General features: G+C 35.3%; 3 protein-coding genes and 1 non-coding gene across 12 annotated transcripts; 3 read left to right on the forward strand and 1 right to left on the reverse strand.

Moving 5' to 3' along the window:
- The first annotated feature begins 4,506 nt into the window (after positions 1-4,506).
- Positions 4,507-8,814, forward strand: LOC121262989 (protein BASIC PENTACYSTEINE6-like). 8 transcript variants are annotated; one of them, XM_041165733.1, is made up of 4 exons: positions 4,507-4,670; positions 6,932-6,977; positions 7,170-7,255; positions 7,337-8,814. In XM_041165733.1, the coding sequence occupies exons 2-4, from the start codon at positions 6,944-6,946 to the stop codon at positions 8,276-8,278; spliced, it is 1,062 nt and encodes a 353-aa protein (XP_041021667.1). In that variant the 5' UTR covers positions 4,507-4,670; positions 6,932-6,943; the 3' UTR covers positions 8,279-8,814. The 8 variants fall into 8 exon arrangements, with proteins under 8 accessions (XP_041021667.1, XP_041021674.1, XP_041021672.1 ...); XM_041165740.1 differs by having other exon boundaries at positions 7,187-7,255; XM_041165738.1 differs by having other exon boundaries at positions 4,508-4,670; positions 6,869-6,977; positions 7,102-7,255.
- Positions 8,815-9,536: 722 nt separating this feature from the next.
- On the reverse strand, positions 9,537-9,618 carry LOC121263944. The gene has a single exon (XR_005940423.1). It is a non-coding gene; the product is annotated as a small nucleolar RNA snoR20a (small nucleolar RNA).
- Positions 9,619-10,319: 701 nt separating this feature from the next.
- On the forward strand, positions 10,320-14,613 carry LOC121262896 (bZIP transcription factor 29-like). Its single transcript, XM_041165578.1, has 4 exons — positions 10,320-11,896; positions 11,978-12,110; positions 12,255-12,339; positions 14,171-14,613. Exons 1-4 carry the CDS (start codon positions 10,725-10,727, stop codon positions 14,428-14,430), a joined length of 1,650 nt encoding a protein of 549 aa, XP_041021512.1. The 5' UTR covers positions 10,320-10,724; the 3' UTR covers positions 14,431-14,613.
- Positions 14,614-18,511: 3,898 nt separating this feature from the next.
- On the forward strand, positions 18,512-24,720 carry LOC121262842 (protein IQ-DOMAIN 32). 2 transcript variants are annotated; one of them, XM_041165484.1, is made up of 6 exons: positions 18,512-18,774; positions 20,090-20,422; positions 20,518-20,745; positions 20,909-20,989; positions 21,095-22,730; positions 24,307-24,720. In XM_041165484.1, exons 1-6 carry the CDS (start codon positions 18,694-18,696, stop codon positions 24,324-24,326), a joined length of 2,379 nt encoding a protein of 792 aa, XP_041021418.1. In that variant the 5' UTR covers positions 18,512-18,693; the 3' UTR covers positions 24,327-24,720. The 2 variants fall into 2 exon arrangements, with proteins under 2 accessions (XP_041021418.1, XP_041021417.1); XM_041165483.1 differs by having other exon boundaries at positions 18,513-18,774; positions 21,095-22,745.
- Positions 24,721-24,868: the final 148 nt, after the last annotated feature.

Genomic DNA, 24,868 nt, shown 5'->3' on the forward strand with positions numbered 1-24,868 from the left:
AAACATACAAGATGTGATGTATGTCATTATGCAAAACAATCCAAATTAGTTTTTCCACATAGTGAATCTCATACTTCTTGTGCTTTTGAAATAATCCATTGTGATATATGAGGCTCATTTTCTACTCCAACTCTAGATGGTTTTCGATAATTTCTTACTATTTTTTTATTATTTTACAAGAGCAACTTGGGTATATTTAATGAGAAACAAATATGAAACTAGAATCAAACTCATTTCTTATATTACCCTTGTAGAGACACAATTTAGTTCCAAAGTGAAAATCCTTAGATGTGATAATGGCTAAGAGTTTGATATGTCTTCTTATTTTTCCGCTGAAGGCATTATCCATCAAAAGAGCTGTGTTGCCACTCTTGAACAGAATGAAGTAGTAGAAAGAAAACATAGGCATTTACTGGAAGTTGCACATGCCCTAAGATTTCAAGCCAATTTACCTCTTTGTTTTTGGGGTGATTGTGTTTTGACAGCAGCTTATATTATAAATAGATTGCCTACCCTTGTTCTTTCTAATCAATCTCCTTATGAACTTATTTTTTCTCAAGCCAAATTATTCCAATTTAAAAGTGTTTGGTTGCTTATGTTATGCTAGCACTCTTCCTTCTCAACGATCTAAATTTAATTCTAAAGCTAGGAAATGCATTTTTCTGGGCTATCCATTTGGTGTCAAAGGATACAAGTTGTATGATTTACACTCTAAATCTGTTTTTATGTCTAGAGATGTTGTCTTCTATGAACATCTTTTTCCATATAAACACAACAACCACATTTCTTTAGATCCTAATTCAGTTTCTTTAGATTCCTTTGTGATACCCACTCCAATTTTTCATACACCTGTTGCTTCTTTTCCCATTAATCCTACATAATCTTCTTCCCATTATGTGCCCATTGATCAATCACAGCAAGTTTCAGATCCTCTTCCTTCCACTATTAATCATTCTGTCAGAAGATCTACTAGAGTCAGACATACACCACAATATTTGCAGCAATATCATTGTGATTTAATCACTTCTTCTTTATCAAATTATGATTCTTCTATTGCTACAACTTCTTCCAAGGTGAGTACTCCTCATTCTTTGTCTACTTACCTTTCATATAACAAACTTTCTCCCACACATCGTGCTTTCATCATTAATCTTTCATCTCAGTTCGAACCTAAATTCTATCATCAGGGATTAAAGTTCATCATTGGCAAGAAGCCATGACGACATAATTATCTTCTCTTGAGAAAAATAATACCTGGACTCTCATTGATTTGCCTCTTGATAAACATGTCATTGGTTGTAAATATGTGTACAAAATTAAATACAAATTAGATGAGACCATTGAACGCAATAAAACTAGGCTTGTAGCTAAAGGATACACTCAACAAGAGGGGTTGAATTTTATTGACACTTTTTCTCCCGTTGCCAAGCTTACTAGTGTAAGATGTTTGCTTGTTGTTGCATCTTCACATAATTGGTATTTGCATCAATTGGATGTAACTAATACATTTTTGCTTGGAGATTTGGATGAGGAAGTGTATATGACACTACCTCAAGGGTTTGGCACCAAGGGGGAGACTCGGGTATGCAAGTTAACTAAGTCATTATATGGCTTAAAACAGGCTTCAAGGCAGTGGTATTGTAAACTTACTAACTGCCTTTTAGAACATGGTTTTACACAGTCAAGATGTGATTATTCACTGTTTACTAAAGTTTCTAATTCTACATACATTGCTCTCTTGATATATGTTGATGATGTGATTATGGCTAACAATGATCTTAATGTTGTCCAAGACATAAAATCCATTCTCCATAATGCTTTTCAGATTAAAGATCTTGAAGATCTTAAATACTTCCTTGGATTAGAAGTAGCTAGAACTTCTAAAGGAATTTCACTTTGTCAAAGATTAGCTTTGGAAATATTGGCAGATTTTGGTTTTCTTGGCTGTAAACCAGCCAATGTTCCAATGTGTTATAATCTGTGATTGACAAAGATAGATTCTGGTTTGTTGGAAGATCCCACTGTTTACAGAAGATTAGTGGGAGGTTGCTTTACTTGACAATAACAAGACCTGATTTGGCTTACTCTTTATAGATTTTAAGTCAATTCATGGATAGACCTGCTCAAACACATTTAGTTGTTGCATATCATGTCTTAAGGTGTCTCAAAGGTACACCTGGACAGGAAGTTTTTTTATCATCTTCTTCTTCTTTACACTTGAAGGCTTTTACAGATTCTAACTGGGCAACTTGTCTAGACACTAGACGATCAGTAACTAGATTTTGTGTGTTTTTGGGTGATTATTTGATTTATTGGAAATCAAAGAAACAAAATACAGTTTCAAGGTCTTCAGTTGAAACCGAATATAGGGCTTTGGCTTCTACTGTTTGTGAATTGACTTGGTTAATTGCTTTACTTCAAAATTTTGGCATTACTTATCATTCTCCAGCATTGCTGTTTTGTGATAGTAAAGTTGTCATTCACATAGTAGCAAATCTTGTTTTTCACAAGAGAACTAAGCACATAGAAATCGACTGTCATCTTATTTGTGAAAAGATACAATCTGATATAATTCGAGCTCTACATGTCAGTTCTCAGCATCAGCTAGCAGACATCTTCACCAAAACCTTGTCTTTTAATTAGTTTCTTTTTCTTCTTTCCAAGATGAGTGTTCTTGATATTCACACTCCATCTTGAGGGAGAGTATTGAAGTATGTAAAAATACACTTGTAAACAGTTCAATTTTTCTTCTCTTAGTTTATTGCACGTGTATAGCACATGCATTCTTTCCTTGTATATATATTTAGTTTACTTTGTATTTTCAGTTACGGTTTTTACTTTTTACATAACACAAAAGCTCTGAGTTTTTCCCTTTCATACGAGTTCCAAGACCTTCTTGATCTTTCTTAGGTTCTCTCAAGTTTTTTGCATCTTTCGGGTGATTGAATCATTCTCAATCAGTTTTCTTACAGTTTTGAGTGGGAGACTGTATGTACAATCTCATTGATGAATGTGGGTAAAAGAGAAAAAATATCATTTTGAAAAGGTTATTATAGTAATTTTAATTTTTTTAAAATATAATTATATGGATTTGCATGAACAATCTCTATTTAAGAACTGTATGTAGACTAATTCAATTATAAAAGGTGAAGGTTTTTTAAATTATATGATATAAGGTCTGATATTTAAGTAGGAGAACCTGATCGAACCCCACCACGATATAAAAGAAAAAATTATCATTATAAAAGAATAAAAAACTAATATATTCTTATTCTAGTCAAAATAGAAGATTTTGATATCAACAATATATTGACGAATATATATATTTTCATTCATTTATCTATTTTCATTTGTTTTGGTAGGTCCATCTTCCTAGGACCTAATATCTCGTGTAACCTTGTCGGACTACCATCATGATCCATCAACTTTGATTGGCCTCTCATTGGTTAATTATTTTCATTCGAATACTTTTCTACCGTTCTGTCCAATTCAAATGTTTAGGAATTAGAGCACTATTTCTAATTTAAAAAAAAAATGATTTTTAAGTTTGTATATAACTTTTCAACTTTGATTTTTTTTTTTATTATTTTAGAAAACGCGATGTGCAATGTAACGTTTTCGCTATTAATCTAATTAACGAAAAGATTTTGTTGGGAAAAATTACAAACTTAAAGATCAAACTGATAAAATTAAAAGTTGAGAAAGTAAAAAGTTATGAATATTTTTTAAAAAAACTTAATACAAATTTCTAGATTGTTCAAATTAATTCTATAAAATATTGCATAGGATGGTTCTACTCCCACCGCTGGGAGCTCCCGCTAGCTAATTTTAATTATTTTTTTATGATTTTTTTACATGATTTTTCTAACACTTATAATTTTTTTTAAAAAATTATAATATTATTAAAAAATATTTAGTTAATCATTAAGTAATAAAAAAAAACAACATAACCCCAGGCCATAAGAGTAGAGTTTTCCTATTGCATATTATCAGCTTCGTACCGCATAAGCACTTCAGTCTCATGTATATTTTTGAGTTATTTTACAATCTATATTATTTTAATGATAAATTTTAAATTTTAAATTTTAAAATTAAATTATGTAGTATAAGTTATTTATTAAATATGAATAAATTTTCACAACCTCCTTACACTTCACACTCTACACTCTACATTTTTTTTAATTTTTATTTTTTTTTATTTTATCAAATATTTATTATATAAATAATAAATAGAAAATTTGAAATAATTTAAAAAAAAATAAACTCAAAAAAAAAAATTAAAAATTTTAAAAATTTTAAAAATTATAAAATGTGAAGTGTGGTCACAGTTGTGTTGCAAAACTCATTAAATATACTCTACCTAACATTTTGATATAACTTTTATATTTTATTCTTCGCAAAGAGCTTTGTTTCTTAATGGCCGAAATGTGTTGCGAACAAACCCGAAAAAAATAACATAAAAAAAAAAACAAAAAAACAAAAACCGAACAGTGGAAGAAAAAATGAAGACAGGGACAGGCAGACGGGTAAAACCCAACACTCCCAAGAGGGAAAGCGGATACTACCAATCTGTCCCAACGGTGACCTTCACAATTTTTTTTACACTCTCGATTTAGGTTTCCCAGAGTCTCCGTTCCTCTTCCGATTCTCTTGCTCTCTCGCACCTGCTGGTAAGCTTCGATATCTCTTCTCTGCTGTTTCTTGCGCTTTAATTTCCTTCATCCGATTATCGGTATTGTTACTACTGCTGCTGCTGCTGCTACTGCTACTGCGTACCGAATTTGTGCTTGTTGCTGCTTGAACTGGATTCTCTGTAACCCTTTCTGTTGGAGCAGTAGAAACTAGTCTTGGTGGTTTAGTATTACACTGCCAAGCTCGCTCTTCAAGATTGTTTTGGATTTTTGAGAATCCCTTTGAAGGTTTGACTGGCGGAGTTTCTTTTGTAGAAAGTTGAAAAGAAATGGTTGCTTTCTATTTTCTTAGAAATGCCATCTTCGGTGCAACTTTTGTAGTCCGCCTGCCTAATTTTAGCTCAAGATATGTATGGCCTTTTGAAATACGTGTCCAAACATTGCGCTACATAAACCGTATCAATTTCAGATCATTACTGGACTTTCTACTGTGGGTTTAGTATCTTGGATATGTGATTGATGTTCAAAGCTATTATTATGTATGGGAAAGTTTTGTATATTTGGCAACGAAAAAGGAAGCTGGGGAAAGAATTAGAAAAACATTAATTAGTTTTGAGTTCATTGCCTTTGCACGTGACAGTTAAATTCCTTGCTGCCAGCCCTCCCCACAGAGAGAGAGAGAGAGAGAGAGAGAGAGAGAGAGTAGTAAGTCTGTCTCCAGAATTTGAAAGGTGAACCATAAGCTTTTTTCTTTTCTTTTTCTTTTTTGGTATTGGGAATATAAAGTAAAGGGTGAACCAAAAGCTTTTTTTTTTTTTTTTGGCTTTGGGCATATATTCCGATGTTATTGATAGAGATGAAGGTGCTTCTCTAGCTCATTTAGTGGAGCAGAAAACGAGTTCCTTGTTGCGTCTAATGTTGGTTGACCACATGTGGTCTTCATCCCCCGTAGAAGTTCATTGAAGCATACTGTGAATTACCTTGTTGGGGTGCTTTGGGCCTTTTTTACTTTATCTCCCTAACTTTTCAAAAACCTGCACTAGACCCCTCCTTCCTTGTGGGTTGTAGGTTTGGAGCAAGATGCAAACATCAGTCTTTCTGTCAAAACTAACATCAACCTTGCACGAGTTGATGATGATCCCTTATGTGATTTACCTCTTCCATGACTTTTTCTCATGTGCATCTTAGTCCAAATCACATGAAGTTATAGTGCAAGTTTTGAGAAGTAAGGGAAGCAAAGTGTTATGGTGCAAGTTTACATCAAAGAAGTGTATGTCCATGTAATTGTGTTTGTGCACCATTATGGTTTCTGATGGTTTCTCTTGAGCATCGTTTATTGTTTGCTCACAAGTCTTTACTGTCAAGGTATCTAGAGGATCAACCTAGAACTTAGTACTGTGAAGGTGATCTTAAGGATTAAACTAGGATTGACTGGCATTTGAAATGATATTGCTATGCTGTTATACGATTAAGCATCTTTGGTTATGTCGTGATTCTTTATATTGCTTAATTGATTGCTCTTACTACCACATGTTATTGATTCCTTAGAAGGAAGCTTTTACATGGCATGTTCTATCTGATTGGGTTTTGAGAAAATCATTATGCACAAGCATAAAACAATAGGGCCAAGAAGTATAGAAGCAAAATACAAAATTAGAAGTCCTTGACTCTTTCATGAGAGCCTAAACATCTCGTGTATTGAACTTAAGCATTGTCAAATTGAGGGCTCTGCATGCGGGCATGCATTTGCTCAAATTATCCAAGAGCATTCTGCCAAGTGCCTTTGTATTTATTTTTCCTAATTTGTACCCTTGGTCACTTCCATTATATACTAACACCCAATATGTTTTGTGCAATCACGATCCAACCCGGTATATCTTCAGAAGGTCAGTGTTTATAGTCATGAAAATTTACATATCTTTTGTTTCTTCTGATTAGGACTAAAAATTTACATTTGATTTTGATCAAGGTCACCATCCAGTTTTATATATTGTTTCTCTAAACACTTTAGGGCTCTTGTAACTTATTTCTACTTTTAGCTCAACATCTTTGCTTGGACCCATGCTTTAGCTAAGAGTCATTTCAACAGCATTTTCATTTGATATGAGCTTTCTGAGACTCTTCTTCGGAATTTCTATCAAATGCAATTTATGCATCATATTTCTCATTTGCAGTTTTGCGTATCAGTTATTTATAGGTGATATTGATTGTTAGCACTTTTGCATCTTGTGGGTCAGTTTGATGGAAGCATGTTCATCTTGAACTTTGGATTTATGCATGATTTCTTATATTTCCACCAGGATGGATTCCTGATGTTCTTCTGCCTACGGTTCTGTAGTATGAATAGTAATCTCTCTCTCTCTCTCTCTCTCTCTCTCTACCCAAATGTGTTATTGCCTATATGCATCTGCGCATCGACAAGCCATAAACAAAATATGAACAGTTTTTTTCCTTTTGCTTTGAGATACAGAATCTGTAGCCTGCATAAGCGATAATGCTTGATTAACTGAGGTTTGAAACTGTTGTCCACAATTATAGCCATTTGTGGATCTCAGATGGATGACGGAGGGCACCGTGAAAATGGCAGACACAAAGCAGATCAATATAAAACAGCTCAGGGTCAGGTACGAGAAACAATTTGCTACAGTTACATTTTCTTAACTAATGACCAATGTGATGAAGTTCAAAAGCTTCTGTTGTTGCAGTGGTTGATGCAACATCAGCCATCGATGAAACAAATAATGGGCCTTATGGCTGAAAGAGATGCAGCCATTCAAGAAAGAAACTTGGCCCTTTCTGAGAAAAAGGCAGCTATTGCAGAGCGAGATATGGCGTTTTTGCAACGAGATACAGCAATTGCAGAACGAAATAATGCCTTTCTAGAACGGGACAATGCCATTGCCACTCTACAATACCGGGAAAACTCCTTGACCAGTGGTAATATGTCATGCCCACCAGGATGCCAAATCTCACGGGGGGTGAAGCACATCCACCACCCACAGCAGCACACACATCATTTACCCCACATGGGTGAGGCTTCTTACAATACGAGGGAAATGCACACAACTGATGCCATTGGAATATCACAAGTTGCTTCTGAGGCTGCTAAGTCACGACGGGCCAAACGAACAAAGGAGACCAAGGGAATGCCATCTGATAAGAAGGCTTCAAAATCTCCAAAGAAGATAAAGAGGGAGAGTGATGACTTGAATAAAATCATGTTTGGCAAGACACATGAGTGGAAAGGTGGGCAGGATATGGGTGGTGGAGGTGATGATCTGAACAGACAGTCAGGGGGTTCAAAGTCTGATTGGAAGGGACCGGACCTGGGGTTGAATCAGGTTGCATTTGATGACTCAACCATGCCTGCACCAGTATGCTCCTGCACTGGAATCCTAAGGCAGTGTTACAAATGGGGAAATGGGGGGTGGCAATCTTCATGCTGCACCACAACCATGTCAATGTATCCTCTACCAGCTGTGCCCAACAAGCGGCACACTCGAGTAGGTGGGCGAAAGATGAGTGGAAGTGCCTTTACCAAGCTGCTCAGCCGCCTTGCAGCAGCAGGACATGATTTATCAAATCCTGTTGATCTGAAGGACCACTGGGCTAAGCATGGAACAAATCGCTACATCACAATCAAATAGATGAGTAAACATCGATGAAATGGAGGAATAGGATAATAGAGAACGAGAAAAAGCCATTAATGAACAGGTATGCATCCTCCACTACTTTCCGTTTAAACTAAGGATTTATTTGGCACAACAGGACAAGCTTGTTAGGATGCAAGTCGGTTTACTCTCATCCTGCAGATAGTTTGCTTCCTCTGTTTGTCATCTATGTAACTTTGATATCAACATAATAACGAATGAAAGGCTTCTCATCTTCCTTCGTATTCCACATTGAACCAAGGAACAAGCATTCCTTGGTTTAAAACTAGTTAATTGTTGTCCATATGAAGGGATCGGTCCTTGGTAAGTTTAGGTAGTTGTTGGAAGTTGCATCTCAAGGTTCGGAATACTTGTATGTAAGGAAGTGTCACTCTAAAGTAGATGATTTTCTTGGGCTGAATAATTTGGCCATTTTCGGGACATGACATGTATCGCTGAACTTATTCCGCATGGCCATGAGATGTGACATGCTTTAGTTTGATTCTGATGATAAGGTGGACGAGTTGTCCGGCGCTCTCCTTGACTTTTGAGTCCAAAAATCATTGTTTCTGCTCTGCTTTCCAAAGACACAGGCTTTTAATACGCTAACGCAGTTTACCTTGTTTTACATTTTACTGATTTCACGAACCTCAAGTGCCCATAATACGTTAGAATCTTAAATTTGTTTCCATGAATTTTAACGAAGAAAGATGGATTGAAGAAACTGACCAAAGATTACAAAAATTACATATCCTTCAACATATAGGTTTAAATAGAATGACTAAGAATTCTATATAAACAAGAAGAATATTATAAAAAAAAGGAAAAATATAACTATACAGTGCTAAGAATTCTATATAAACAAGAAGAATATTATAAAAAAAAAAAAGGAAAAATATAACTATACAGTGCGTGTCAGATTACAAGCTGTCAGCACCAATTCAGGGATAATTATATCAGTACACTTCTTTGTAAAAAAGTGGAATGGAATTGGTATAAAAAATTAATTTTTAATAATAGATCTCATTTTTTAACATCTTACGACTATATCTAGTATTATTATTTTGTAAAAGATAAATTTATAGCCATAAAAAGACTTTACAATAAATCTACAAATTAATGTGGTTTAATGTGATATATTAGATTGTAAATATACTTCTATTGTAAGCAGATCAAACGTATCATATGAAATTATGTCAATTTATGGATATATTTTTATGAGGTCTCTTTATGCCTATAACACTTCTAGTTCATGGCCTCAAACCGTCCTAGTTCATGAATTTCAACCCACATACAAGTTTTAAAATATAATCAAAATCAATATCCTAGTAATTGGTTATTTTATCTACAAATATAAATCAGTGCTTCTTATAATTTTCACATTAGCTTTTTTAATTAAATATTATTTTTTAATTCAAACATATCAAAATCAAATATATTAAAAATAATTACAATTTTATAAATAATTATATATTACATTTTTCATCGTATTTCAATTTGATTGTGTTAGAGTATTAGACTATTAGTAGTGACCTAGCTATTTTTTGGCTAAACAAAAATTCACTTTTATAAATTTAGTTAGCCCCTTTTTAATAATATTAAATAATAAACTCTTTAAATTTATTATTATATTAAAATATTAATTTTCTTCTTTTTATTTATTTTAATTCTAATTATAATTAAAATATTTATTCGTTATAATTCAACGTTTGATAGATAATGCCGTGTTATCACGTCAAAATATGTAGTGTCCGAGAGAGAAGGCTATTCCTGTGGTATGAAAAAGAAAAAGGGGGCGGCTATTATGCCGTCCCATTTTGACCGCTGGGCGGTATGTCCAGCGTAAATTTTTCTTTTTTTTTTTTTATATTTTTTTAATATATTTAAATATATTTAAAAAATAAAAAAATATATTAATATATTTAAAATTACTTTTTTAGCTATTAAGTAAAAAATAAAAAATAAAAAAAAATAAATTTTAATTAGTGGTCAACTAAAAGTATCAAATTGGAGAGGCAAAACAAACTTTCTCTTTCTCTAATCTCTACTGTGGATCATTTTGGCCGATAAAACCTATCGCGGACTTCAATAGCAGTCGGTCATGCTTTTACTTTGGGTTTCATTTGCGGTGTGCGGACACCAAAGAGGTAGGGTCTATCGTCTATAACTATTAACCGTGTCTGTGCGTTTGGTCGTGCAGTCAGTTCTTTTTTTCTTCGTCTGTCTCTGCTCATTTGGGTATCAGTAACTTTGTAGAGTTTGTTATTGGTGTGGGGTTTGGAGGTTTTGATTGATTACTATGTAAAGTAGTAAAGTGGTTTTAGGGTTTTGTATCTTTGTTAAAGGGTTTAGTATAATAGTGGGAGATGGGGTTGCGCTGATGAAAGTTGAACTAGCGGGGCATCAATCTGCTTTTAGAGTGAAATCACAGAACTAATCGGATATGCAAAATTTCAATGCGTCTCAGATGGGGTTTCCTGTTCGTCAACTACCGGAAAATTTGAGTCCTGGAGGCAGTGAGAATGGTAACAAGAGACCTGGTATACCACCCTCACACCCGATTAACCCTGCTTCTCTGCTTCAATACTCGCAGTTTGTCGGGTCCTCGCCGGCTTCTGGGGAATGGAGTTCCCAGAATTTGAGCCCAGGGATTTCCCATTCTAGGTCTTTGTCTCAACCTACGTTTTTTGCGCTTGATAGCTTGTTGCCCCCTTTGAGCCCTTTGCCTTATTCTGAACCTTCGATGAGCTCGCTCTCTGACCCAATTTCCATGGATGTGTCTATGGAAGAAAGTGCTGTTAATTCTCATGCCTTATCACTTCCTTCGCCTATAAACGGAGGTAATGCATTTCGGGTTGGTGAGGGCCTTCCTCCTCGCAGAGGACACCGGCGCTCCAATAGTGATGGTATTCCATTAGGATTCTCAACCATGATTCAATCTTCACCTCAGTTGACTCCCATTGGGAGTTGGGGAGTTTTGGATCAGTCTATTTCTGGAAGCGAGAATTCAGGGGTGGACAAGCCAATCCAGTTGGTGTTGAAGGGGGAATTGAAGAGGGATAGGGCTGGCAATAACATTGCCAATGGGGCAGATGAGGGAATATCTGAGGGAGTAGTTCTGGATGACTTGTTTAATGAATTTATGAATTTGGAAAACATTGATAACATGAACTCATATGGTACGGAGGAAAAGGATAGGGATGGTAGAGCCAATGGCTCGAAGATGAAGGGATGTGATGGCAGCGATAATGAAGTGGAAAGTCGCAAGAATGACTGTCTAAACTGTGTGCAGGGGTCAAGCTCAAGTTTTACTAATGAGAAGAGAGAAGGAAAGAGAATTGCTAGTGGAGACACGAAGCCTACTGTCCGACACTCGAGAAGTGTTTCAATGGATAGTTATATGGGAAATTTGCATTTTGATGACGAATCACCAAAGCTCCCACCTATAGGAACTCAAGTGGGTCAACAATCACCTAGCAATGCACCAGAGGGGAGCTCAACTAAGTTTTGCATGGGGTTTGGAAATGGTCATTTTAATGAGGTTGAGCTGGAAAAGATCAGGGAAAATGCGAAACTGGCTGAGATTGCACTATCAGACCCCAAACGAGCCAAGAGGTTTTTTTTTCCCTCTTTAAATTTTATCGGTCTATTAGCAATCTATGTATCGTTGTACTCATTTCTGATCTGCTCATCCAGGGTTTTGGCTAATCGTATGTCAGCTGCTCGTTCCAAGGATCGGAAGACGCGATACACCACAGACATAGAACACAAGGCACAAATTCTACAGACAGAGAACACCACCTTGTCAAACGAGGTTACAAAGTTACAGGTAGTATCTGGATGATGAGATATTGGTATTCATTAGTAATTTAATTGATTAATTATTGATACCCATTTACCTATAGGAAAAAAATGATTGATACTCATTTATAAGTTCCTGTTTTTGTTTTTGTTTTTGTTTTTCCCAATCCAGAGAGAGTCTACAGAACTTAAGAGTGAGAATAATGAGTTGAGATTCCGCCTTCAGGCCATGGAACAAGAGTCGAAACTCAAAAATGGTATGTATAGTGTATCCCTTTTTTTTCTGTCCTTATACTTTAGTCAGCTGAAACCGACCTTTATTTTTTGTGATATCACATGACACTTTTTCTGCTAATCGAATCTAGCATGAACTGTTGGTTTTATTTTGTTGTATTTCTCCTGATTTAATTGTTGATATACCCCGTCAAAAAAAAAAAAAAAAAAAAAAAGGACTACGTCATATTTCTTTATTCCACTGAAGATCACTCTCATTCTCCTGTTACAAAAATTTATGTGCTTGACTCTAGCTTCTAATTCCACTTTGCTGGTTCTTTCTTTAGCTCGTGAGTATATGAAGATTTTCTATTTTGTTGATGTACTTGTTTCCTTTGATATTTTCCCTTGGGCATTTCTAGATCTATTTTGTTATTTCACAAACTGATTTGGATTATTTTTTATGCCTTTTACATTGTCCAAATATGTATCACAGAAAATTCTAGTTTTATAATTATTTATCGCAATTTTCTCTGTATTGTTCAATGTCTTCTCCTAGGATATCAACTTCTTGACATATGCAACTGGAAACATTATCAACGGTAGGATTTAGTTGCTTCATTGGGTTATTGGGAACATTATATATGAGGGGATTAATTTTTTTTTGATAAGTATATATGAAGGGATTAAATTCAATGTATATGATTTCTTTTTGGGGACTTAGAAGAAAAAGAAAACCTAAAATTGAGATGCCCTTCTATCTGTGAGTAAATGTGATATTGAGAGATTTAATGCAAGAGATTTCTGAAGATCAGTGACAGTAAACGTGCCCACACGTGGTTTAAATGTGAAGCCTAGAGTGGCTCACATCTAGCACATTAGGGCGTCCAAGAGAGGCTCCCTAAGACAATGCACAAGTTGAGCACAAAGATGTATTTTCTTTTACAAAATTTTGTAGTTGTAGTTCTAGATGAGATTATGGTATTAACTTTGTTTCTAAGATCTCTAACCCATCTGTTTACCTTCCAGTCATATTTATACGTTTTTAACTCAGTTGCTGTTTCATTTTTTTGAGAGCTTAGAAATGGTACTTGATAAAATTGTGTGCTTGAGTGATTAGTTAGAATTCATGCATGTTGAAATTTCATTTGATTTTGTAACTTTATTTTAGAGTGCAGAAAAGTGTGCAATCTTATATACACCTGCATTTATTTTCTGGTTCTATAGAAGTGTTTTAATTCACATAAGTACTCTACCACCCTCAGGTTCATGGCTGGCTTTACTTAGGGCTCTGTAATACGTACTTAACTGCTTAATTATGTTGGTTTGATGTGGCCATAAAGATGCTGTTAAAGAAGATGAAACCCCGCGTAATCACTTATAAAAAAAATGAAACCCCACGGGATCGAGAACTTGCATGTTGTAATGGAAATGACCCTGGTATTTTGACTAGATAATTATCTATGTATTTTACAACACAAACATCATCAAGAGAAGGGTTGTGAATTTTTATTTCACTGCTACAATAACCATATGTTTCCACGCCCTCTTACTCATAAAAAAAATGTTTCCACACCCCCTTGAAACTTTTCCTCTGGACAAGTTCCTATAGATTGTCTCAAACATGAATATTTTTCTCTGAAACAATTTTTATGTGGTTCTATGACAGTCTGGGCTTTGATACAAGACATTAAAGGCACCGGTTCAATTCTTGCTAGTCTTGCATTTATTTTTATCTGCTCTCTTTATTTCCATTTCTCATCCCGAGAATTTTAGTAGTGTAATTTAGAATCATATTTTGATATTTGATTTTGTCCTATTAAGTACTTAATAATGTTATTGGTGGCGATTGTTTGTTTTATTTTCAACATGAAGCTTTAAAGGAGGCTTTGAGGGCTGAAGTCCAGCATTTAAGGCTTAGTGTGGTAAAGTGTGGTGGGGAGGGCTACCTCGCGCACTGCATGGCCCAGCAGCTTTCCATCGATCAACAGATGTTCCAGCTGCAGCATCCGCATCACACACAGGTTAACCATTCGACATGGGAGCAACATTTACTGCCACAGCTGCCTCATCACAATGGACTAGAGCCCCAGCAAGAGAATGGTGATGTTGCTCAGCAAGAGGCAAACACATAGGTTGCTTAACTGCTAGCGTCAATAGAAAGTGCATTGGTGTCTCAACTCCATTTGAAATAAAGGTAGTGTGCAATCGTATATAACCTTCTTCAAATCTATCAATATATCAATGTCGTCCATTTGATTAAATTTAAGTCATTTTTTAATTTATTATGTTCAGATGCAATTAGAAATTGAGATTAAGAGTCAGTTTTATTTACTTATTGATCTGCTCAATTCATTTTCTTGGGTGTGATATGGCTGCATGTTTGATTTGGAGTTCAAATGTCAAAATTTCCACTTCCATTGACAATATGGATGTGTGGGGTTAATCACCGATGTGCTTGATATGTCGAATCTCCTTAAATTTTTCATCTCACTGCATTCAAAACATGAACTGGACCTGAATATAAACGACCGTAAGTAGTACTTTGGAGTGGTATAATGTAGGACCCTCAGGAAACTGTCCTTTCATGCTACTTGGTCCATATACTTTTAGGACATCGGAGGAGACCCATACAATATGACTCATTATATCCGTTTTCAAGCTCTACTGATTACTTTATTTTGGCCTACCATGTGAGTCACACAAAAAGGGCACAGCCTTTAGTTTGATGATTTGGTTGCTTCTCTTCTCTTTAGCAGTAGTATTTTTCTTTGCTTAAAGAAAAAATGAAAAAAAAAAAATGTGAAAGGAACGTTTTATCGCTGCACAGTCAAGGTGCTTTCCCCATGTGACAAAGGGCTCCACCAGAATGACCATAATGAGGCCCCAAAATGGTGGACAGTCAGTCATATATGCCGTTGTACCTAAATCTAAATGTTCAGTCGTTTTGCTCAAAATAGTTCTCCCACCTAAAATTTTTTCCCCTTAAGGCAACGTGGAAACTGGGATTGTTTGGGGATGCATACATATCCTCCTGATGACTGCGACTCAATTCCTTCAGTGAGCTTCTAAAATCCCACTCTGCATTTAAGGAGTGCTTAAGACGAAAACCCTGTGGGGTGTGTGTGCGCGCGCGCATATACATTTTTAAATGATTAGATAAGAGTTTGGTGTATGCATTGACTATATTATAAGAGAGAGGATGGAGACCCTCAACTCTATATATGGACGTCAAAGAGCTCGAAATTTGATTACCAAAAAGGAAAGGAAAGAAAAAAAAAAGCAACGGAGAGAGTTGCCCACATGACAGATTCATTGATTGATTCATGGGCAACGTGGAAGCTGGGATTGTTTGGGGATGCATACAGCGCGGCGTAGGACTCCCATCATGTGCTCGCTCGTATACATGGGGGGTTGCCAGATGAGAAAGCCACCTGCCATGTCCGGACAAATAATCTGTCTAAAAATGGGGTTGGTTTATGGTTGGATGTGCTCACCTTACTTTATTATTATTATTATTTATTTATTATTATTTATTTATTTATTTATTTATATTATGGTTCAAATGAGCTTATCTTTAGTGGTTAGAATGGATAAATTAATGGGACAACCCCTGTTGCTTCCTTCCTCCTTTGTTAACCCACCCTTTTTTTTTTATTCCCCTAACCTCGCCTCACCTGTTTTCAAAACTCCTGTTGGGTCCCCAATCCACCCCCCCCCCAAATTATCGAGATCTTCTTATTCAAACTAGGCCTTAAAATTTAAAATCAAAGAGAGATGAATGATAATGTAAATTTTATAATATTTATTAAGTATTTAATTTCTGTTTCTCTATAAAAATAAAATTAATAATGGAGGTTAAAGTAAGATAGAAAATTGAGTAATATTATATACAGTCAGTCTTAAGATGTATAAATTTTGTATACTTTTTTTTTAAAAAAAAAATAGGATATACCATTAAAAGAATATTTTTTTCATGTGATTTTTAAATTGGTTTATTTTAAAACAATAAAATATACGAGACTTTCACGCCTAAAATCGTACTAATTTGTAGTTTATCTAAATAAACTGTACCTCGTCTATTTTAGGCCCTCTTTAATAGTTAGATGTGGTGAGATAATTTTATATGAAAATTAAAAATTGAATAAAATATTATTATAATATTATTTTTTAATATTATTATTGTTTTAGTATTTAAAAAAGTTAAATTTTTTATTATATTTTATATGAAAAATTGAAAGTTGTAATTATACGGTAAAATGAGATGAAATTATTTCTCCATTCAAAACAAGGACTTTATTGTTGTTCTTGGGTCGTTGAAAAGAACCAGATTGTCCATGGGCATTAGACATGTATTTTATGAGGTTATATTCAAATGCTAGGTAGTTCATCCGTCGGGACTGGGACAAATGATCCAACGGCCATCCAAAGCTGAACCGTCACTCGTTTACTCACAGTCTTATCATTAACAAGAATAATAATAAAAATAAATAAAATTAGCATATCTAAGCTCAAACGGAAACTGTGAAAGCTAAACTTTTTTAGCATATTCAAACCTTCAAGTGCGGATTATATAAAAATATACCCATTGGGGCCTATGATATATATTTGAAAAAATTATAGGGTGTATTAATACATTTAATTGGGTATCAAATATCAATGATCGATGGAAAATTATTTAAAAACAAAGAAAAAGGTTATGGTTGGAATTGGTCTCGAATAATTTCAATACCTAAGTCAGCAAAAACAATAGGTGGATTAGAGCATTAAATTCGGATAAGATCGATGATTAACGACCAATATTAATGTCACTTTCTAATGATTTCTTTTTTAAAAAAAATTATAAATCGATCACTTAAATAAAATGTTACTTAGAATATAACACATCAATAAGTGTCATTGAAATGATAAAATTTACAAAAATATTGAAAAAATATAATAATTAAGCACTTCATAATTGTATTTAAAGCCTTTTGTTTCGTAGTTATTCATGGAAATTTCTTTTTCCCTTACTACCAAAAAAGGGAAGGTACTAATTACAACACAAATTGGGAATCATTAACGGTTAAACTTATGTTCCTTTTTCCTTACATGTGTCTCTCTCTCTCTCCCACACAAACACAGCCTTAATAAAAGTACGGACTGGTATGGGACAAAAACAAGTACCTAAACTTAAAACAGGTGGACCTCACTTGAGTGCAAAACACCACCAGCACTTTACAACACTAATCACCTCTACAAAACTCGAACAAATGTCACTCTTGAAAGTCGTCCCAATAATTATGTATCTATTTGTGTTGATGGTAAGAATGAAATGAAAAGGAGAGAAATATCTATCTACAATTTTATTTTTTTAGAAAAACATCTCTTGTATTATAATTTTTAAAAATATAATATAAATAATTAAATCTATTTCTTTCTATCAATTTAAATTTTTAAGATAAATAATGATTTTACATTATATCAGAACGTTATTATAATTTATAACCTTTGTCCAAATTAAAATAGAATTCTAATCTTTGTTCAAATGGAAAAATTAACCTTTAAATTCTTACCTATTTTTTTTAAAATCTCAGTAAAAAGTATAAAAACAAAATTCAAAATAAATTTTATAAAAAAAATACTAGGATAAGTTATATTCAAATACTTCATAACTCTACTAATTTAATTTCACAAATTTGAATACAAAACTTTAAAAAAATGATTAAAATTCTCTTATCTAATATCACATAAACTTAATAATTCAAACACTTTTGAAAAATAGAAATTTTAAAATAATCTCTCTCAATGATGGGTGTGTTTAAATTTTAAGAAATGGTAGAATGAGATAGTTTTAGAGAAAAATTAAAAGTTTAATAAAATATTGATAGAATATTATATTTTAATATTATTATTATTTTAAAAGTTTAAAATCTTAAAAAATTAAATTATTTATTATATTTTATATATAAATTTTAAAAAATTATAATAATAAAATAAGATAAAATAAATCTATCAAACGGACATTAAATTTTTCTGCTTTTCAATACCTGGTAAACCGTAGACGTAAAATTTTTTATTGTTTTATTTTATTTTTCTCGCGAGTCTCGTGACTCGACGGCTGGATAATGTGGGTATTTTCAATTTCCAATAACGAGAAAGAATAATAAAAAAAAAATGTGGAGATCTGACAGCTTTTTTCTCTCCCCTCTCAGCGGACAGTGCCTCGGAGACTTAGCTAGATTTAAGGAGTGTGTTGAGGTCCGTGCTCTTAAGCTACCGCATTGTTTGTGTTATGTTTCGGTTTCCCAACATCGCACCAAACCAATATAGACTGGGCGGTGTTGTGTCCGATAGAGTGCTCTCAGTTGGCTTCGCTGAGAGAAACGTTCGGTAATCAGTAGTAGTAGGCAAAAAAAATGGCGAAATCTATCTCATGCTTCAAGATAATCACCTGCGGTAGCGATTCAGCGGACAAAGATGATCTCGAGGTCTCTGAGGTACCCGATTCGTCCCGACTTCGGAGTTCTTTGTTTTTCTTCACTCAGATCTGTTTGACCTTCTCTCGCGTTTTTCTTTGACTTGTTCAATCCGGGTTTGATGGTCTTGTAAGATTTGCATTTGATGCAGTGGTGGTGTTCTTAGTTTGGGTGCTTTTAGAGTTACTAAGTAGCCGATTGTTCTCTGTTTGGAAACTTTGAAATTGCTACTAAAGGAAGTTTTTTGTATTAAGATCTGAGTGGTCCGGATTGGCATTAGACTGAGTTCATCACAATTGGGTGACTTGATTGGGCTGAGCTTATGATTTCTCTTTTCTAGTATTAAGATCTGGAGAAATTTGTTGTTTCTGATTTCGTTTATTCAGTAATTACGCAACCTTGTTTGTGCAATCAACCTATGTGGGTGATGATGCCTATGCATATCGATTAAGCGTGCGTGGGTCGTAAGTAGAACTACTGCCCTCTTCTTGAGAGGAAGTGTTTTACAGCATGGTAATTGATTGAGCTCTTGGTATCACTTTTTGGTTGGTCCAGGGAATGCTCGTTTTCAATGATATTTTCTGTTTTAAGATCACCATGCATTATGGAAGATCACCTTTATTTTTTTGGCTAATTGAAGTGGCATATACATGATACTTTGGCCCCAGGCAGGACTATTGTAGAAGCATTTATAGTTATAAGTGGCTTTAGTTTGGTGGTAAGAATTCCACGTTGTGGCCGTGGAGACCTGGGCTCGAATCCCAGCAGCCACACTCTACCGTTGTATTTTACTTACAAAAAAAAAAAAAAAAAAAAAAGAATTTATAGTTGTTAAAATCCACAAACAGCAAAGCACATTATGTTGATCATGGTTCGACGGGGTCCTTTGAACCCACTCCTAGGAAGTGATACACAATCCTACTTGGAAAAATCGTGTATCAGGTAAACGAAGGAATTTTCTTGGGCAGTATTGAACCCAAAATGTCCGAATCTATAACTCATAACAAGCCCACCCTTTGAACACTCCTACATCTTGATGGCTATGGTCATCGCTTACAGTGGTGGTGTCTACTCTCAACCACAATTTTGGTTCTAGACAAGGGGAAGAAAATTGAGAGGGAGAGGGGGAGAGAGAGAGAGAGAGAGAGTAGAGATACATGAAAGGGTAACTGATAAGATGAAAACTTGTGTTTATTTTTTTATAACCAAATACATAATTCAAATGGATGGGGAACTTAATGTTGTGCTTGTACTAAGTTATAGGGCAGGGCAGTCAAAGTTCTCTCTCTGTGTGCATACATGTGTGTTTATGTTATTGTTTTTTCCTTCATTCCAGAGCAAGGGTTCAGGTGACAAACGTGGCTGGAGTTTCCGGAAAAGGTCTGCCCGGCATCGAGTGCTTAGCAACACTGTTATCTCGGAAACACCCTCTTCTGGAAATAAGGAAAGCCCAGAATCTGCTACTCTTAATCATCCACTGCCAGCCAACTCTACCGTTCCTGAGAAAGTTTCGGCGATACAATCAACAGGTGAAAAACCCCAGTTATCAACTTCGGTGAACCCAAAAGTAATTGAGACCATAGTTGCTGCTGAAAATGAAAGTACACCTGATGTCAACCTGGAGGAGTCTGCTGTTATTGTCATCCAAACTGCTATCAGAGGGTTTATGGTATCCCTTTTCTATCAACTGCACATGTCCAAAACTTACTGGTGAATGCCAATTCTAACCTCTCTCTCTCTCTCTCTCTCTGAACTATGTGCCAGGGTCTGAGAATGCTGCTAAAGCTTAAGAACGTTGTTAAATTGCAAGCTGCTGTTCGTGGGCGCTTAGTACGGAATCATGCTGTGGGAACCCTACGTTGTGTTCAAGCCATTGTCAAAATGCAAACTCTTATTCGTGCCCGACGTGCTCGCCTGTCTCTAGAAGTATCATGTCCAGAAAATAAGTTAGATGATAAGCACGAGGAGGGTAACAATAGCTCAAATACCCAGGTAATTCTACTGAACTCATCCAGTATATCTTGAAACATATGAGGTTATGAGACGAATGTTGTTTTGCATTTGGTATTCTTCTTCATGTTGAAGTGAGAACAGGTTATATGAATCAATGTCATGATGTTTTCTAACAACCCTGCCTGGTTATTTCATTTTACAGGTGAATGAAAGTGTAGTAGCTAAATCAACTATAACGTACACTTCCATTGACAAGCTGCTAAGTAATAGATTTGCTCGCCAGGTGTGATATATTGGTGTTTTAATTCCATTGTTTATAACTGCATTCTTTGTTATTTATTCTCAAACGTGTATAGCTCGACTAATTTGATTTATATGTTGTTTAAAGTTGTTGGAATCAACACCAAAGACCAAACCTATCCATGTCAAGTGTGATTCTTCTAAGCCTGATTCTGGTTGGAATTGGTTGGAGAGGTGGATGTCTGTTACTTCACCAAATACTGTGGAGTCAAAGAAAGCAGAGTTAGTAACAGATCAACAGAAAAAAGAAAAGGACGAGAATGTTGTGTCACTGGTGGAAACTAAAGTTTCATCTGAAGAGTTTATGGAGTCACAAGATGTGAATTCCAGCAATAAGGAAACATTAGAGAGGTCTGAAAGCGAAGACAATCTAATTACTTATGATCCCAGCAACTTTGAATTTCAGGCATGCCATCCCACCTCATCTTTGCAAAATGATGTTTTGGAGCAGCGTCAGTCTGATGCGAATGAAACCCCATTGATGATAACTTCCACTCCAAACCAAAGTACTCAAGCAGATTCAACTTCTCAGGTGGAGTTCAATTCTCTTTCTGTGAAGCCTGAAGCCGAAACTGAAGAACCCAAACGTTCTATGAAAAGGCTTGCCTCTGAACAGCTTGAGACTGAAGCAAAGAAATTTGTATTTGGATCAAGAAAAGTGAGCAATCCTGCATTTATTGCTGCCCAGTCGAAATTTAAAGAGCTGAGTTCAACGCCCAATTCAGATAGACCAATGAGTCCTTCCTGTGAAGATGCTGGAGTTGAATCACATACAGACACAATTTTGTCTGGAACGGATACTGTTATCAGGACAAAGGAGCTGATTACGGCAGAAACTTCAGCTCCCCATAGTTCAAGGGCTCAAGTTGGTGGCTCTGAATGTGGCACTGAACTCTCTATTACCTCTACCCTTGATTCACCTGATAGGTCTGAAGTTGGAGCCACAGAATGTGGGCATGAAGCCAAAGTTTTAGAGGAAGGAATTTGCAAACCTAATAGCACAGAGAATGTTGATGTTGAATCCAAGGATGCATCTGTCATCTCCCCATTCGATTTATCGCCTTTTGTCTCGGATCAGCCAGAGAAACCCGGTGATGCAAATGGCGAGTCCATTAATCTTGAGGTAGCTGCGAACTCCTCACAGCTAAAGCTGCAGCTGGAGAATAATGCATCTGATATGAAGAGACAGCTGGACTCGGAGATAGGCCGCCAATCGTACCGGTCATCCCCAGAAGCTTCTCCCAGAAGTCATATAACCGTTCCAGAATCTCATGGGACACCTTCTAGTCAGGTGTCTGTGAGAGCTAAAAAGAACAAAACTGATAAGAGTGGATCCAACCATAAGCGTAAATCACTGTCAGGAGGTAAGAATTCTCCGTCGAATCCAAATCTTGATTCTGCCTCAAGGAGTAGTATGGAACAACTGCCTAAAGATCAGAAAAATGGGAAGAGGCGCAATTCCTTTGGTTCACCCAGGCCTGATCATATCGAACAAGAACCAAGAGATAGTAGTACTAATAATTCTCTTCCCCATTTCATGCAAGCAACGGAATCGGCAAGAGCCAAGCTGCAAGCTAACAAGTCTCCAATATCAAGTCCAGATGTGCAAGACAGAGACATTTACATCAAGAAGAGACATTCCTTACCTGGTGCAAATGGGAGGCAGGGGTCTCCACGTATTCAACGGTCAATGTCTCAAGCCCAACAGAGTGCAAAGGGAAATGGTACTTATCTTCACGGTATCACCTAAACCTCGTTGTACATATTATCTACAATTTTTGCTAATAAGTGTTCTTTCCAATTCTATTCCACAAAATATGCTTAGTCAGCACCGTCTACGTCATAGAATGGTTTCTTTCAGCACCATTAAAATTCATACTGCTTGGTTTTTCTCCTAAGATGGGATGCATTCTCATCATGTGAAAAGTTTAGGTCTCTGTTCAATCTTTGATTGCCCGTTTTAATGAGGTTTTCCTTTTAATTTATAAAAGGAAAGTTCTGAAAACTGATAAAAAAAGAAAAGAAAATAAAAGTTGGGAAAAATACACGCCCCATAAACTTACATGCAATTTGTAATGTCCCCGAAACTTCAATTTCAGCAATATACCCCCAGACTATCAAGCAATTTCACGTACCACTTTTTCCCCAGAAAAACAAATTACCCCCATAAATTCTCAAAGAGGATAAAATAACGATATAATCAAAGAAAGGTGAAAAAACTTTTAAGAAAAAAAAAAGCGGAAGAAAAAGACAGAAAAACCAAAGATTAAAATTTGATACAATTATAAAAATACTCTTCATAAAAAATAAAAAAAACTATAAAAATTTCAGAAAACATTAAAAATAAAAACTAAAAAGTTTAAAAAACAAAAGAATAGAATTTATATATAAAAGTTTTGGTTGTTAATGTTTTTATTTATTTATTATTTATTGGTTTTATTTCTAGATCTACTTTTTTTTTATCAAGGGTATCTGTGTCAACTTAATTTTTCCGGGGGGGTAGATTGCAATTTTTTTGGTAATTTTCCCTGTGGGACTTTGTAGAAATTGATAGTACTGAGGGGACATTGCAACTTGTATGTTAGTTTGGCAGGTGTTTGCGTAATATTTCCCCAAAACTTTTACTGCCCAACTAAAGGATTCTCCATTTGTGCTACAACCTGAGTTTTGTAGAAGCTGCTACCATATGATTCTGCCATTGCGAGGATTTTTTCCTTAAAAAAGAAAATGATTGTGGATGCTGCCTGACTCAATACTATGATGGTTTTTGTTGCCTAGACACGAACCATACTGTGAAGACATGCATTAGATATTGTTAGTTCAGCATTTTTGCTGTATAGCACATCCTTTGAGCACTCTGATTATGCCATCTTCCCAACCAGCAATCCATTTGTTCTGCCTCTGACAACTAAAATATATATATATATATATAATTGGGCAATATTTTGTTTTTTAAAATCGAGGATGGCACCCTAATTCTATTAACCATAATCAGGCAATTAAATCAGATATTTATCATGTAGTCCTCTATATGCTATTCAGGACCGCTTGTTAAGACACTTGGTATATGTAAGTTCCATTCTTGCACAACAGCAAAGACGTCGGGGTGGTGTTTGTTTCGAGATTCTGGAATTCACTTCCTACTGTTGACAGAACTGTTGTCTTGACTTTTTACATATTTTTTCATAAAAAGAAAGCTGTCAGGAGAGGAAAAAGTAAAGAAACAAAATCTAAGAAGATACAAAAGAGCATTTATGTATGAATACTTGTTTACTTGCTGCTTGACCTTACTTTTTGCAGAAAGAAAATGGCAGAGGTGAAGGGACACATTGAAAGTGATTGTACACCCCAATGAAAATTATGGTACATCACCTGTTCTAGATGGGCGAGTCAATTGATGATCTACTTGAAGGATAGCATCTTAGATCTGAATTCTGGATTTTTTTTCCATCTGTGATTTTACCTTAGTTTATCCATCGTGGCTTTCAGGGTGGTTTTGGGAGGTTACATAGAGTGATGTTTGCATGTACATTACTGTTACCACTACCATATTTTTTTTCCCCTATTATTATTTGCTGTAATGTCGTTCCTCAGTAATAAGATAGTTAAGAGTATTTGGTGTGATATTACAGGATGTTTTTGCTTGTTTACAGTGTTGAGAGCTTTTCACCAGATGTTATTGTAATAAAATGGATTTTCTGTGTTTCTTCTTCAGTTCCCTTAATTTCTCGAATTCATTTCATTCTTATCAGCCAAGAGTCCCCACAGCTCCCACTTCACTTAATTTTTTTGGTGCTCTTTTCTGACTCTTGTAGAGTTATTTTTGTTGCCCATATTTGCAATTCCACTAGGCGTCACAACT

The sequence above is a fragment of the Juglans microcarpa x Juglans regia genome, chromosome 4S (genome assembly GCF_004785595.1).
Source record: "Juglans microcarpa x Juglans regia isolate MS1-56 chromosome 4S, Jm3101_v1.0, whole genome shotgun sequence".
Taxonomy (NCBI): Eukaryota; Viridiplantae; Streptophyta; class Magnoliopsida; order Fagales; family Juglandaceae; genus Juglans; species Juglans microcarpa x Juglans regia.